At 44.1% G+C, this 17,140-nt stretch overlaps 1 protein-coding gene across 3 annotated transcripts in view; it reads right to left on the minus strand.

Moving 5' to 3' along the window:
- Positions 1-17,140, minus strand: part of LOC115134480 (receptor-type tyrosine-protein phosphatase eta-like) — a 65,121-nt gene that overhangs the window by 12,930 nt on the left and 35,051 nt on the right. For 2 of the 3 annotated variants that reach the window (XM_029668497.2, XM_029668496.2), the window contains exons 6-18: positions 16,747-17,007; positions 16,308-16,565; positions 15,387-15,635; positions 8,433-8,693; positions 7,944-8,216; positions 7,336-7,602; positions 6,922-7,182; positions 6,065-6,325; positions 5,592-5,846; positions 5,005-5,271; positions 4,596-4,862; positions 520-783; positions 37-309 (exon numbers count right to left, since the gene is read on the minus strand). In XM_029668497.2, the coding sequence (XP_029524357.1) occupies positions 37-309; positions 520-783; positions 4,596-4,862; positions 5,005-5,271; positions 5,592-5,846; positions 6,065-6,325; positions 6,922-7,182; positions 7,336-7,602; positions 7,944-8,216; positions 8,433-8,693; positions 15,387-15,635; positions 16,308-16,565; positions 16,747-17,007 (3,417 nt within the window). The remainder of the gene's footprint in view (positions 1-36; positions 310-519; positions 784-4,595; positions 4,863-5,004; positions 5,272-5,591; positions 5,847-6,064; positions 6,326-6,921; positions 7,183-7,335; positions 7,603-7,943; positions 8,217-8,432; positions 8,694-15,386; positions 15,636-16,307; positions 16,566-16,746; positions 17,008-17,140) is intronic. The other variant, XM_029668498.2, reaches the window with a different exon arrangement.

The raw sequence follows: 17,140 nt of genomic DNA on the forward strand, positions 1-17,140 counted from the left end.
GAGCGTGTGCATGTACGCGTGCGTGTTGACACTCACTGGTTGTGACCGAACTGCTCCAGACCTCCTCACTGTGGAAGCCTAGAACTCCCACTGAAACCACAGACACATTGTAGGGTGTTCCAGAGGACAGGCTGGGCAGTGTTTGACTTGTGTTTGTAGTCGTGACCGTCTTGCTGTCTCGCTGCGTTGACAGGTACTTCACCAGGTAACTGAAGGTGGTGTTGGCCATCAGAGGAGCTTCGCCCCACTCCACAGTGATGGAACTAGTCGTCTTCGCCAAGATCCCGATGGGCCCAGGCGGGTTGGGTTCTGAGAGAGACAATTGACAGCAATTTATATTGAGTTGTAAAAAAACATCCGTGAATTGAATGCCTTTGCACAAAGTATCTTGAAAGCTAACTCTGGACTGGTGCGAAATTAAATGATTTGTCTTAGACTAAACAGTTACAACAAATGAATGAACTCAGACAGACAGAGGAGGCATGCCCCGACTCCTCCCTTATACTCCCTTATACTCACGAGTTGCTGTAGTTACAGGTCCTGATGTTTCATTGAAGGGCCCACTGATAGTGGTCACCACGGCTGTGTACTCTCTCCCAGCAGACAGGTAAATGAAGGTGTGTGTCTGCTGGTTGGAGTTCAGCCATACGGGGGTAAAGACTTGGTCAGTGCTGTTCAGATGGACCACATACTGCCCCACATTCCCTGGGGGTGCCGCCCAGCTCACCACCATGGTATTGGTGCTACCGTTGTTGGAGATGGATGGCTGGACAGACTCAGGCTCTGGTAGAGAGGAACAGCGATGGGGGTGAGGTTAGAAAGGAGGAGGGGGAGGGGAGAACGAGGGAAGATGCAAAGGGATCTCAATTCTAGAAAAACTTAACATTATGACAGTAACTACTGCTCCCTGAAAGAGGGAAACGAGATACAACACAACTATGGGGAGTCTGACAAGGACAATGAAATCTGCGCCTTGCTGGAGGCCCCACCTTCCACAGGTGATAACCCTGAGGCCCGGATTCATTCCTTCAATTCAGTACCTCTCTTTACCTAGCCGAGAACCGTTTCCCTCTTTTAGGGAACAGTAGTTATAGTGAAAATGGTACAACATAACTACGGAGAACTAAAATCCCGCCCCAAGTCGCCTCCAACGGATGCCACCCCGCAAGGTGCGGTAGTCTGGGTATTGCGCACATTGCGCGCTGTCTAATGACCCTCTCTTGTCCCAGCTGTAAGCACCCTGTAGACATCCAAGCGATAAAACCTCACAAAAGTGTGTGGAGATGCCCAACTAGCCACAGCACAAATATCCACTACAGTCAACCCTTTAAATAACACCCAAGACAGTGCCAGACGAGTGGTCGAGTGGGCGCGTGCACCGCTAGGTAACCTTTGCACCTTGCTACTATATGCCAGGGAGATAGCTTCCACAATTGAGTGGGAGAGATGCTGTTTAGAAACTGCCCTGCCGCGAGCTGGATTAGCAAAACAGACAAAAACTTGGTCACCGGAAATCCTGGGTTCGCCCAAGGTACGTGTGTAAAACTCATACGGGAAAGAGGGCATGTAACCTCTGTTGCTCTTCCGAAGCCAAAGCAGGAAATACCTCGAAAGCTAAGGACATAACCATGACTCTCGGGGCAAAGGCCGCAATCAGACGTAACGTCACCTTTGAGTTGCCAGAGGTGAAATGAGTACAGGAAGGGTGTGTGTGTAATGTGTGGAGAACCCCAACGCGTTTAGCCGAGGCCAAAGCCACGAGCAAGGATGTCTTGTAGGAGAAGGTCTTCAGATCCACAGACTCCAGTGGGTCAAAGGGGGACTAACACAGAGCATCCACAACCAAAGCTAAATCCCAAGTGGGCGCAATAGGTTTAGAGACCTGTCGGAACTGCACCGCCAGGGAATGAGCCTCTGGACCGGCGCCATCGATTCCCACATGACCCGCTGAAATAGCCGCCATGTACACTTTCAAAGTGGAGAATGAAGCTCCCTGCTCAAAAAGCTCCTGTAGGAACAATAAAAAGGCCCTCCAGAGAACTCTGAAAAGGAACAATTCCTTTATTTTGGCACCAAAGCTCAAACGCCTGTCACTTATATACACATACAGCCCTCTCGTGGACAGCACCCTTGTGGACTGAACAGTAGCAATCAAGTTCAGCGGTAAAACCTCTAGCTGTCAGATTGGACCTCTCTGGGGCCAACCCCAGAGGTATAGCCTCCACTCCTGAGAGAGAGAGGGCCCCACCTGGATAAAAGATCTGCTCCAGAGTTGATTCAACCGGGGTTATGTATTGCTCGATATGACAGCATGTGCCTGACAAAAGCAGGGGAGAGAGCCTGAGCACCAGATACACCATTAGGAGCTCCAGGGAACGGATATGCAGTGCGCTCCGCACCACTGTCCATACCCTCCGAATCGAGTTGCCTTCATACAGCTTTTGCGGGCTACAACTCAGCCCATGGGAGCCCCCTAACAATAGCAGAGGGTCCCACCACTGGGCCATGGGCCAATAGGCCTGACAGGGGCGCCCGAAGCGACCGGCTTAAGCCGCAAGATGCGTCCAGGCGATTGGCTAGTACTCAGCGCTGGAAGGGCCGCATCGACAATAGCCCCAGGAGAATGACTTCCATCCCAGAAGCCATTGTCTCCAGTAAGCATATTGGACATAGCACTGGCGAAAATGCACTGTGTGACACAACCGAAATTTGTCTCAGCAGAGCTGGAGCCCGAACACCTTAAGTGGGCACAGCTAGTTAAAGACCTATAAACGGAATGAGCTGAGATGGAGTGAGACAGCTGTTTTTGTCTGGTTTCTTATGAAGCCTAGAGACTAAATACGGGACAGTAGCATGGATGTGTCTAACACTGCTTGCTCCCTAGACTCTGCTGCCAACAGCCAATCGGCTCTAATCGCCAGCGGCTCGTAAGAATTCAGAATTTGTCGAATCTGAGGTGCTTGCTGAGGACACGTAGAACTCGAATAAAACGCAAAGTCCCACCCCTTTCCTCCCTCAAACCGGCCGCTGAGGCCTGGGAAACAGTTGACGTGAGGATGGAGCAGAAGCGTGAGGGATGCACGACAAATTGTACCCCCGACGTCACTGTTCGATTGATCCAGGGCGACACCGCACATGAGCACCATTACTCTACCGACCAGCCATAGGTACTGGCAAAAAAGCACCTTGTAACCTAGCTGGGAATGGGACAGGCTGCTCTGAAAAACGGGTCCCTTCTGTAGTAACATGGGCGATTCATATATTGAATCTAATTCCCAGGAATGAAAAGCGTTTAGCTGGAGACAGACAGCTCATTTCGGGGTTCATACGAACCAGATAATAGCATGGTCGTGTTCAACCCTTTTTGTTCCCTCGACTCCGCTACCAACAACTACTTACGGGCACAGGGGGCTCCGGCAATGGCTGAAGGGGCACTGTTGTCACAGTAATGTTTTTGTGGAGGGGCTACTTTTTAAAAAAGTAATAAAACATATTTCTAAAACAATTGTCGAAATTATTGTGAGGATAACAGCACTGAGCATATTTGTCAAATGTTTAATGAGATTGGAGGAATCTTAGACCGTTCCTCCATACAGAATCTTTACAGATCCTTGATATTCTTCGGTTCAATTCAAACCACAGGCTTTCAATGGGGTTCAAGTCTGGAAACTGCAAAATGTTAATTTTGTTGTCAATTAACCATTTCTTTGTGGATTTTGATGTGGGCTTGGGGTTATTGTCTTGCTGAAATATCCACTTACGGCCAAGTTTCAGTTTTCTGGCAAAGGCAACCAGGTATTTAGCTAAAATGTTGTTACTTGGTAGAGTTTGTGATGCCGTTGACATTAACAAGGGCCCCAGGACCAGTGGAAGCAAAACCTACCAATAACATAAAAGATCCACCACCATATTTTACAGTAGGTATGAGGTTATTTTCTGTATATACATCCTCCTTTCGAGGACAAACCCACCACTGGTGTGCATGGCCAAAGAGCTCTTTTTTTCATCTCCTCTGACCATAGCACAGGTTCCAACCCAAGTGCCAATGCCGTTTACATTTGTTGGTTGCTCTTTTGTCTGGCAACCCCTCCAAATAGCCTTTTGTAATGGAGGTGGTGTCTAATTGTAGATTTGGAGACCTGGTGACCCAAAGATGTGACCAAGTTCTGTAATTCTCCAACTTTGGCCCTTGGATTTTTCTTTGCCTTAAACTAATTAATTGTTGCCCTAATAGTGGTAAGTGGTACATATATGTTTCATTTTTGCGATTTTCTTGTACCCATTGCCTGATTTATGAAGGTCAACAACCATTTTGTCATTTTCATTTGTGAGCCGTTTGCCTTTTCCTGTGGATGACAAAGGGATTTTACATGCGTATTACCTTATTTTTATACCCCAGTGAAACAGGAAGCCATGCAGATTTAATGTAGTTTGATTTGATTTATTAGAATATAATATAATAATATAACTTCACATCTCTTTGAGCATACAATATAGCTCAGCATTATTATTTATTTGATACTTTTTCGCTCATCTTTATCAAGGGCGCCAATTATTTTTGACCTGACTGTAGGTGAAGAGAAAGCAGGTCTCACCTGTGTACTGAAAGATTGAGACGGTGCCTCCCTCTATACCGCCCTGTGCCTTGACGGAAACACGGAAGGTACAATTGGTTCCTGGTGTGAGCTCTGGAATGACAGCCTCCTCTCCTGTCACTGTGTGGTTTGTGGGAGTAGACACGCACCCCTCGGTCTGGATGCGGTATGTGTAACCACTCTGGTACTGAGGTGGCTTGGTCCAGGTCAGACGTACACCAGTTGCGTTTACTGTAGGCGCCAACAACCCACTAATGGGATATGGTCCTGGAAACAAAGGGTCTTAGGTTTGACTTGAGTCATAAAAAGAGGGGGAATACTGTTCAACATATGCTGGTCCCAAATGTGTACTCTTATTCACACCAAATTAAAATGAAAATGAGAATTGTTTTTGCCAATGGGAACATACTTGTGTAATAGGACACTTTCACAGGGGTTGCCATGGTGCCGTCCTCTGTGAGCGTTGTCACGGTAAAGGTGTAGTTGCACCCCGACTGTAGTCCGGTGACAATTATTTTGGTGTTGTTGACAGTGACGGCGATCAAAAGGGACCCGTTGGGGTAGGTTACCTCCACCTTGAAGGAGTAGCCAGCTTTGTTCTCCGGCTGATCCCAGACTAGAGTCACATCGGTAGGGGTGATTCCTGCCTCTGTCAGCCCACTCACAGAGCGGGGCCCTGGAACAAACGAACAACAAAGATCATTTGTGTGTGCGTACATGCGAGTTTGTGTAACGGACATCACGCTGCTCGCTTAGCGAGTTCCACTTCCTCCTGATTCGGCTCACATAAGTCTCTATCCCTGGACATCTGCTTTGCTAGCACATGTGACCGCCCTCCTGAAGCGTCTTACCAGTTGGCGCCACCAAAAAGCTAGCTATTCGGCCGCGCAAGTGGGGACACTTTAGGCTGAGGAGTGCGTTTCACACATCCCCATGTGCTGCAGGTGCATGCGTGTGTAGATGCAGTGTAAATGTGTGTGTTCAGTAGTCACTCACTGGTATAGTTGGCTGTCGTCACCGCTGTGCTCTGGTAGTCCAACGGCCCTACGGTTACCACAGTGATGTTGTAGAGTGTTCCAGACTGGAGGTTCTCCAGGAGGATCCAGTTGTGTTCCGTCAGGTTATGTTGGCCCAGGTAGAACACAGAGAACCGGTACTGACCCAGGTCCATGTCCAGGGGCCGGGCCCAACTGATGTTGATGGAACCAGTGGTCTGGTCCTCCACCTTCTGGGTTCCGGGAGGGTTGGGATCTGGGAACAAACCAGGGAGACTTTAGTTATGCAGGATATTGCAGGTGGAGTGACTCAGGCATGTGATGACATTAGAGAACAATCCATTCTAGATTATGAGCATGTCTCTGTAATTGTACATGCACTTCAGACCAATATGTAATTATCTTTACAGCAGCAACGAAACAAATGGAGTACAGCTGGAAAGTTGGACTTTATTGAAACATTGACTAACTTACATGTTGCATTTGTAACATTCAGTGATGCCTCAGTGAGCGGTCCACTGTTGGTGACCACTCTGACAACATAGACTTTCCCTGGTTTCAGGTTTTGGAACACTAATTCTAGAGAGTCATTGGAGACGGTGTGGCTGTTTTCCATCACGTTGTCGTTGTGGATTGTGACGGTGTAGGAGTCCACCTGTCCCACAGGGGCATCCCAGGTCACATTCATTGTGGTGGTTGTTCCTGTTGTGGCGATGTTTGTCACCACCCCAGGTTCTAAATGGTATATACAACAAAGAAATTACATTAAAGGGCTAGTGCAGTCCAAAAAATAATTTCCACACTAAGGTTGGAATAATACTGTGATATTGTGAAAATTATGATAATGCCCTTTTTGTGTAAGAGCTGTTTGAAAATACCGCCAGACAAAATCTGCCTGTTTTGGTGAGATGGAGTTTTGGCCTACCTGGTGACATCACCAGGTGGTAAATTAGTTAATAAAACCAATAAGAAAGACAGTTCTAAACCTCTGTTTTCCCCTCCCCACTCAGACCACTCCCAGATAGTCCTAGCAAAATTCTTGCTTGAGAACTTGCTCTTTGCTTAGAAGCCATTTTTGTAGATTTTTGACCATTAGGTAGTTAATTGTTACCCAGAAATGATTTGATATTGAGATAAAAACAGCTGCATTGGACCTTTAACATTTCACATTTTAGACTAGAGATATATAGATCTTATTATGTAAATGAGTCTAATTTGGTTTAGGTGTGAAATACGCATCGTCAGCAGTCTTAGATTAAATCAACTTTGCTATGTAAAGAAGGGAAGGTGAGTGAGAAAGAGATGGGGGGGGGCGGTCTTTTGAACCGTACTTGTGTAGCTAGTCTCTACTGAGTCAGATTTAACCCCCTGGACGACCGTGACCACAGAGAAGGTGTAACTGTCCCCAGGCTGGAGATGGGTGAAGGTGTAGCTCTCGGCCGTGGTTGACACGTTCGCAACCATAGAACCCTTCTTGGAGACGGTCACCAGATAGGAGTAGGTGGGTTGGTGGTCGTCCTGTTGGGACCAGGAAAGCTTGATAGCGGTTGTGTTCAGATCCTTGACCACGAGGTTACTGACCGCCTTGGGCTCTGAACGGCAATGAGGGCAGATATTGTATTAATATGATCCATAACACAGGATCATTTAGCAGACGGTGTTATACACCTCTTAACTACACAAGAGCTTGCATTACTCTTGGATTACTCTACAAATACCTATGGAAGTAAGGAATATTAGCTTACGCGTGTAGCTGAACGTGAGTTCTGGAATTCCGTTGCTTCCCGCTGCTGCTACTGTTGTAACAGTGAAGGTGTAGCCAGTCCCAGGTTCTAGGCCGGGGACGTCCACGAAGCTTGTATTGACTGTTTTCTCTCCGACAGGGCCTGTATCGTTGCTGTACTGGACTCTGTAGGAGTAGTAGGACTTCACACCCACAGGGTCAGTCCACTGTAGCTTCACTGAGGAGGTGGACAACGGGCTCGCTGTGAGGCTCACCACTGGTTTTGGCACTAGGAGAGAAAAAAATCTACCTTAAATCGATGATCTTACTAGCCGCATTTAACCTGATGTATTTAAAAAAAATATATCATATAAATAATAGCCATTTCGCAGATGCTTTTATCCAAAGCGCCTTACAGTCGTGCGTGCATATATTTTATGTATGGGTGGCTCCGGGAATCTAACCCACAACGCTAGCAGTGCAAGCGCCATGCTCTACCAACTGATCTATACAGGACCATGCATCAACCGTGCATAGTATTAGAAAGAATTTAGAAGACGTCTGCAACATTTTCACATTGTCAAAAATGTCACCCCAAGGACACTATATAGTTGTTACAAGTGTACGTACATGTGTATCCAGATGTATTAACAGGGGTGCTTCGCAGATCCTGTGCTCCCACAGTTATCACTGTGATGGTGTAGAACGTTCCAGAGGACAAAGAGAGCAGGTTATATCCGAGACTAGCGGTAGACTGGCTGTTTGCTCCAGTCCCAGTAGAATAGTAGCTAATGTTATAGGAGATGCCCGCAACACCAGTCATTAGACCAGGGGTTTTCCATTGGACAGCGAGGGAGCTGGTTGTCCTCTCTGTGATGTTGAGGGGTCCAGGTGGGTTGGGTACTGTCGATGGAGAAATAAGAGAGACGTTAGGAAAGTTGCATACCCAAATTCACATTCACACAAAACACACACACATTTGCTTTTCTTTCAGGACAAACACAGAGAGAACCTCCTCACACTCTCTCATTCAAACTCTCAGAAACGACAAAACTACTACGAAGCCTTCAGAACCTCTACAGTAAATGCATAGTATAGCCACCACTGGCCATGACTTACCAGTGGCTAACTGGCCCGTAGCAGACTGGTTCCTGAAGTGTCCAGCTACAGCAGTCACTGTGACCTCATAGACCCTCCCTGACTGTAGCCCAGTGAAGCTGGCCATTGTGGTCTGTGTGGTTTGGCTGGACGTATAGCTTAAAGCAGCATTAGAGATGTTCACATTGTATTGGTCCACCCTCCCTCCAGGCAAGGTCCAGGTCACATTCAGCTGACTGGTCCCTGGCCTCGTAGCCACAATATTCACAGGTTGTTTAGGGTCTGTCATGACACAATCGAAAAGGTTTCATTTCAATGACGGAAATATAGACAGTTATAGAAAAGACAAAAAGGTCACAGCCAGCCCAAGACTGTACTCTTAAGGAGTGTCGGCGAGCCTGCCGTTACTCCTTAACATCCAAGGGGCCTCATTTACAAAAATGTGATTTCGTCCAAAATATACACCGAAATGCGTGTGCACCAGTTTTCATGCAAAAGTTGGCATTCATACAAATGTCGCTTCACGTGAGAATGTGCTCACCTCCCTGCAAACTTTAGACCAGGCGTACGCACATTTGCGAGTTGTTGAAATATTGTATTGCAAACTGGCAAGTAAGTATTTTGTGCAAATGGGGTATGATGAAAAGCATATAAACAAGAATTCAGCCAGCTGTCGTTAGTGAGAAGAGCGAAAATCTATGCGTTTAATTTTTCGAATAGAAAATAACTAGACATAGGAATCTTTTTCCGATTTTATTTTCAGAACCATTGCAGAATAAATTCCGGTTTCTGGCCGTGATGGGTTCATATTCCCGAAGTTTTATTTTTGTTTTTATTTCACCCTTTTTTTGGGGGGGGGGGTAATTAAACAGAATGTATTTAGAATTTGTGAGAATACATTTTTCCAGAAATAGTTTAACCGGCTCTGTGTATTATCAAGTCAAATTTTTAAAAAAGTGAGGGAGTACCACTCCTCGCACTACAACCCTGCATTTGATACTGATACAGCCAAGTGTCTTCCTCTATTAAGACTGCCGATTCAAGTACTCTGGACCTGCAGTAAACTTCTTTAAAATAATTGCAATACTAATGAGAGTGCAACCTATAATCCCACTGTACACGTGGTAATGCTCATCCTCGAGTCAAATAACATGTTGCAAAGTGGATGATTGTCAAAATGCACGTAAAACATTTAGGTGTACACGTCCATGTAATATTTATTTATTTCACCTTTATTTAACCAGGTAGGCTAGTTGAGAACAAGTTCTCATTTGCAACTGTGACCTGGTCAAGATAAGGCAAAGCATTGTGACACAGACAACAACACAGAGTTACACATGGAGTAAACAATAAACAAGCCAATAACACAAACAAGTCAATGACACAGTAGAAAAAAGACAGTCTATATACAGTGTGTGCAAAAGGCATGAGGAGGTAGGCAATAAATAGGCCATAGGAGCGAAAAGTTACAATTTAGCAGATTAACACTGGAGTGATAAATGAGCAGATGATGATGTGCAAGTATATACTGGTGTGCAAAAGAGCAGAAAAGTAAATACAATAAAAACAGTATGGGGATGAGGTAGATAGATTGGGTGGGCTATTTACAGATGGACTATGTACAGCTGCAGCGATCGGTTAGCTGCTCAGATAGTTGATGTTTAAAGTTGGTGAGGGAAATAAAAGTCTCCAACTTCAGCGATTTTTGCAATTCGTTCCAGTCACTGGCAGCAGAGAACTGGAAGGAAAGGCAGTCAAATGAGGTGTTGGGGATGATCAGTGAGATATACCTGCTGGAACGTGTGCTACGGGTGGGTGTTGTTATCGTGACAAGTGAACTGAGATAAGGCGGAGCTTTACCTAGCATAGACTTATAGATGACCTGGAGCCAGTGGGTCTGGCGACGAATATGTAGCGAGGGCCAGCCGGTTTGAGCATACAGATTGCAGTGGTGGGTGTTATAAGGTGAGGAAGGAAGTAGCTATACAACAAAGTACCATGAGCATCTCTCATTTAATTGGGCCTAGTAGTCTAGTAAATAGATAGGCAATATGTATTTCAAATTTTGCAATCCCATAGGCTGCATAGTTTAAAATATAGAGTCACATTTTACAGGTGAACAGTTTATATTTTACATTGAAGAAGGCCTGCGTACAGTGCATTTGGAAAGTATTCAGACCCCTTGACTTTTTCCACATTTTGTTATGTTACAGCCTTATTCTGAAATGGATTAAATTGTTTTTTCCCCCTCATCAATCTACACACAATACCCCATAATGACAAAACAGGTTGAGAGTTTCTCCCATTGTTCTCTGCAGATCCACTCAAGCTCTGTCAGGGAGCGCTGCTGCACAGCTATGTTCAGGTCTCTCCAGTAATGTTCGATCGAGTTCAAGTCTGGACTCTTGTGGCTGGGCCACTCAAGGACATTCAGACAGTTGTCCCGAAGCCCCTTCTGCGTTGTCTTGGCTGTGTGCTTAGGGTCGTTGTCCTATTGAAAGGTGAACCTTCGCCCCAGTCTGAGGTCCTGAGCGCTCTGGAGTAGGTTTCATCAAGGATCTCTGTACTTTGCTCCGTTCATCTTTCCATCCACCCGGTCTAGTCTCCCAGTCCCTGATGCTGAAAAACATCCCACATTCTACCTGGTTTCTCCAACTCCTGTGTACCACTCCCACAACACACTTACGAGTTTGGAAGGGGCCAATGTTCCAGTGGGGAGCCTTCTACAGCTAAACCAGTCAGTCATCAGGTTCCAGCAGCAGCCACACAGCTACAGCAGCCTCACGGCGAACACGGCATCAACATGCAGTGACAGAAATGCTTGTCATTTTATGACGTTTATGTTATGGTGGAGGAGTGTAAATGTGCCAGCTTGGAGGAGGTCACTGAAGCACAGAGTGCCTCCTGTGTGTGGTAAGATGCTCGTAAACTTCGGATCACTGCTAGCTCAGCAAAGAAGGTTCCTGTGCGCACCTCAACAAATCCTGACAACTGTGCGAGAGCATCTCTTCCCCAGGTTCCATGGGAACTCCGCAACCACATATGGCAAGGGGAATGAGCAGGTGGCCTACACATGGACGGAGAGTTAAGGGTTTAGTCTGGAGAGTAGAGGCACAAGTAGTGAGTGTCGAGGAGCCAGATGGAGTGTTAAACTCTCAAGAACTTCTAGAAATCAAATGTCCAGCTCTACCTTATTATCTAAGCATAAGTCTTTGTGTTTTTTTTGTTGTCTTGCACACTTCTCTTCATATGTACATTTACCTGATTATATTTGCATAATTCTTGGTGTTTTTTTTTTATATCCCGCCTTGTACAGCTCTCATCCTACATGCCTACGGAGAACTCATGATTTAGGAATATTGTGTATTGTACCATGTACAGCTCTTTTCATATGTCACTTCATGAACTTATCTAAGCATACCATAATTCATCTTGCACTTGGCAAATTGTGGTGTTAATAAAAACACGATGAAATTCTACTCTGACATTTTCTTTGATACTTAACATTTTGAAATGAAGGACAAGGAGGCATGTCTTGAGGGTTTCAAATGTGTTTTCAGTTTGATTCTGGGTTTGGTTTTCAAGGGCACAAATGAAGCAAACAAGTGTGGCACTTGGCAAACAGTTGTCTTCCCTCTTGGTCTGTTAGACCTTCTGGTGTTGAAGAAAATGTATTTTTAAATAGATTGAAGAAGGCATGATAACAGCACCTATTGAATGCCTGTAATTATCAGGAACAGGCAAAGTGTAGGATCATAATTCAGATTAAATAGGAAACTATATATACACACAGTATCTCAGGTGGATGAAATGATGGTGTATATAGAGTTACATTTCATATGCATGAACATTCTCACTGCTCACTCAGCATCCTCATGGATGATCTCACCTTGCATGTTAACAAGTGCTGCACATATTCTTAAGGACTTTGTCCATTTTGTGCTTCGGGTTGATGGGAACAGTCTGGGAGAGGATTTTGAACACCCTTGAGTCGTCTGATAACTCTCTCAACATGTATAGATAGGTACATTAGCCATCCTTCTCGTGCTTGTGACATCCTCGTCAGACAGCTGGTCTCCTTTATGAGTGAAGGCTGGTATGGCAAGGTTTATACCTTCCTCTCACACAACAGATTTCGGATGGTGAAGCCGCTGGCTGCGTTTCAAACTCAAAGGACACGCCCTCGTCCACTTACCCTCGGCTTATGCCCTTGGGGGAATACCCGCGGCCATATTTGTCGTCAGTCCAATGATTAGCCAAGCAAGGGACGTTTGCAACGTAAGCCCCTCAGCCCTCGTTTCTAATGGAGTTTGCGAGTGTACAATTATGTTCACTTCGGGGCCAAAAACGCCCCATAATTCAATTCGCGATGATTGTACATCCGCTAAGAAAAGTCAGCCAAACTTAAAACCTCAACGTCACAATGGAGTCAACATTCAAGTGTAAGTAAAAACATACAAGTGTAAATAAGTTAGAAATTGTGCTAATAATGCACAAACACGTCTCGTAAAAGTAATGATGTTTTTGTTTGGTTAGCTTTTGGAAATTGTAGAAATAAAACATTTTCCTTCTTCAGAAGTTCCAGCTAGGCAGGCTAACGTTAGTTAGCTAATTAATTTGCTAGCTATCATACAGTAGGCGTGATTGAATAATTATATAGTTAATATAATAGACATGCAATCATAATTGATTGCCCACATGCTACCGGTGACTGAAAACACAATCGTCGCGGGACGAACGAGTGACGAATTTCCGGGCAAGGGCGGTCCATTTAAAAATCATTCCTTTTGGTCCATTCAACAACAGAGCGATATGAACCTTGTTTCAGCAGGATGTTGTATCTATCTATATCTTATGTCATGCCTTATTGCAATGAATTTATTGATAATATCTGTTGGGAAAACGTTTGGATGTTGCCACACACATACCTACTTGTTAACAAAATTTAAGGACGTTTCCTTTAAAATTATTCATAAATATTATCCTGCCAAACACTATATGAAGAAGTTTAAGGAAAACATCAACTCAAATTGCTCCTTTTGTAATGACCACCCAGAAACAGTGTTGCATCTTTTTTGGCATTTGTATGCATGTAAGAAAACTGTGGCAAGACATCAGTAGGTTTATAATTGAACACATTTATAAAGATTTTACACTATTGTGGAAAGATGTACTGTTTGGATTCTTTACATACAATAGAAATAAGCTGAAACATTTTTATGTAATTAATTTCATTATTCTTTTGGCCAAATTTCATATGCACAAATGTAAATTTACAAACAGAACCACATTTTCGTACCCTACAAAAAGAAATTGAACTGTATTTTAAGATGGTTAAATGCTCTACTAACAAAAAAGCTGTTAGAATTGTAAATATATGTATGTCCCTTAAAGGTCCTTGTGTAATTGTAATGTGATATTGTACCCCCTAGCTCGATTGTCCATTGTTTGTAATCTATGTATGCTTGTGTTCCCTCATGTGCTTTATGTATTGATTTGTTGTTAATAAAAATAAAATACAAAATACAAAAAATCATTCCTTCCTCCCTGCAAGTGTAAACTCGTCAGACGTCATGATACATCATCAGAGGTGGGCTCAAATCTAAAGGTGCCTCACAACTGCACTCGCTCCGCAAAAAAAAGTTAGGTGGTCAAAACACTCCTGCACCATGAACAGATTCCGTTTCTGCTAGTTATTGTGGCATCCCCTTAAACCGAACATAAAATGTCCGTTTTGCGTGAATCCATGTTCGGAAAGTTGTGAGAAGCGATACAAAGTTAGTTGGCTAGTAAACTGCGAACTATTGGCTGAAAGTGCTTGACCGGAAGTCCCCCACACAAAACAAACGCCCATATTTCCGTTGAAAATTAGGTTAATACTAAGGCAGGACATAGAAACCCAATAAACTACTATTGAACTAAATATTGAACAACAATTTAGTATTTTGCATCGAAGTGTGGGGCTGTAGCATTTAAATTGTTTTGAATATACAATCAATCTTGCAAAATGTGTGGACAGGCAGTCACTGTAGTTAGAAAAAGTCACTGCAAAATATCGAAACAGTCTGCTCACACCTCCACAGAAATGTGATCAAAATTGCCATTGCTCTTTCTTTAAGAAACTGCCGTTGCCGAATGTCAAGTTTCAAATTATACAGCAAAGAAAGGACATTGTCACCATAAAAGGCGAGAGTTTTAATGCTCGATCACGCAGTTTTACAACGGGTCTGGTTTATAACGGGAAATATGTGTATGAATGGCGTGTGCCAAGTTTATACATCTCTATATTTTTGTAAGTGAGCAGACATTTTCAGAAATTGCGCACACAGACATTTAGTGTGAAATGTACGGCAATAAATGAGGCCTAATGACTTTCATGTTTAGAGGGAAACTGGTACTGGCAGGCAAAACAGCCAAATACTCTTTCTAAACATTAATCAATTCTCAATTGCATTACGGTTCTAGAAACATAAAAACCTTTACTTTCATATCACATCAAAATGATTTCACAAGCGCAAAATAGATACTGTTTTAAACGGGTTTAACACCATTTCAGCCTTTCTGTTACAACACTTTTTTGGCATCCTTCCATCCGTTACACAAAGGTGTTCGCAGCAGTCTGTCTTCCGTAAACAAGGACATATGGCCGTCTAGGAACATTTACCCTATAAAGATGTGTGTAGTAATTGAACATTTTATTATTTATCGTTAATCTGAAAGATGAGGTCCTTATGTTTCCAAACCCGTACCGCAAGCGATGCGTGTTAAGTTCAGACTGAGCGTCGGAGCATTTAATAAAACCCCTCCGGATGGAAAATACCTAATTGAATTAGACGCTAACGTTTGTTACCGTCTATGGATAGGCTAGTCAACAACCAATTATTTGTTTAGCCATTTTCGACAATTACGTATTCGCCTTACCTGTGTATCCAAATCCTTTGTGTCATACCACACCAAACTTGAAAGAGGACTTACTTGTGAAAGTGGCTGTTGTATTGCCTTCTCCTACAGTTGTTTTATCTCCAGCCACTGTAGTGACTGTGAAGTTGTACTGCACTCCAGCAGTCAGCCCAGAGATGGTAGTGGAGGTTTCTGTGGTATTCATACTGACACCAGTCCCCTCTACTCTATAGAAAGAACTGTTTCCCTTTGGTTGAGTCCAGCTCAGATACACAGACGATGTTGTGGTTCCAATCACATTGAGGTTGCCGACAACTCCGGGCTCTGTAGAGCAAAATGGAGGAAAAGGGGTGAGGGAAAAAAAAAACATTTTGCTCTACTTATTAAAAAGAAATTAAAGAAAAATACACTGAGTGTACAAAAAATGAGAAACACCATCCTAATATTGAGTTGCACCCCCTTTTGCCCTCGGAACAGCCTTAATTCATCGGCATGGACTCGACAAGGTGTCAAGTGTGCCACAGGGTTGCTGGCCAATGTTGACTCCAGTGCTTCCCACAGTTGTGTCAAGTTGGCTGTAAGTCCTTGTGGTGGTGGATCATTCTTGATACATGCTAGAAACTATTGAGAATGAAAAACCAGTGCGCCTAGCACCTACTACCATACCTTGGTCAAAGGCACTTCAATATTTTGTGTTGCCCATTCACCCTTTGAATTGCACACATACACAATCCATGTCTCAATGCTTAAAAATAATTATTTAACCTCTCTCCTCCACTTCATCTATACTGATTGAAGTGGATTTAACAAGTGACATCAATAAGGGATGATAGCTATCACCTTGATTCACCTGGCCAACCTATGTCATGGAAAGAGCATGTTTTATACACTCAGTGTATTTGGTATTTAGTGTACTGTATATAGTATGTTTATATTCAACTAAAACATTTAAAATGTAGTTATTGACCATTTGGCATCATTGGGCTTTAGTCGTACTTGTGTATACGTATACTGTGCGAGGGTCGCCTTTTGTTATATTGTCCTGGGCGATGGCAAAGACCTGGAGTGTGTACTGGGTCCCTTGGGTCAGGCTCTCTATGATGGCAGAGGTGGTGGATGTAAATTGGTCCTTCCCTGTTCCTCCGTTATGAAACTCCACCCTGTAGCCTGCTGCCTCTCCTGTAGGCTTGGTCCAGCTCAGAGAGAGAGACGTGGTGGTCTGAATGACAGTAGGGGTTGCGATGACGGCAGGTTCTGTTTGTGAAAGAGGAGTAGAGGGGGAGAGAAAGAAAAGAGCGAAAGAGAAGGTTGTCGGTGAAGAGAACAACCGAGAAAGGGATGAACGCCAGAGAAGAGTCATCTGATGTTTGAGGTTAGTTTCCAGCTCAGTTTGAGGCAAACAAATCTGCATTAAGCAACTTTCAGTGAGACTTACTTGTGGCTTGATTTGTTACATAAGCAACTCCTTCCGTCATGTTATCTCCAGCCACTGCAGTGACTCTGAATGTGTACCAAACTCCAGCAGTCAGTTCATTGATGTTGAAGGCTGTCTCATGTGTAGTTGTATTCATAGTTTTACTGCCATCAGTCCACTCTACTCTATAGAAGGAGCTATTTCCCTCTGGTTCAGTCCAGCTCAGAGACATAGATGATGTTGTGATTTCAGAGACAGTAGGGTTCCTGATGATTGCGGGCTCTGTGCGTGCAAGAGAGGGGCATTTTGGTAAAAGATCACAGGAATCATAATTATTTATTGAATTCCTCATTAATCAGAGACAGTAGGGTTCCTGATGATTGCGGGCTCTGTGCGTGCAAGAGAGGGACATTTT

Source organism: Oncorhynchus nerka, linkage group LG9a (genome assembly GCF_034236695.1).
Source record: "Oncorhynchus nerka isolate Pitt River linkage group LG9a, Oner_Uvic_2.0, whole genome shotgun sequence".
NCBI classification, from domain to species: domain Eukaryota; kingdom Metazoa; phylum Chordata; class Actinopteri; order Salmoniformes; family Salmonidae; genus Oncorhynchus; species Oncorhynchus nerka.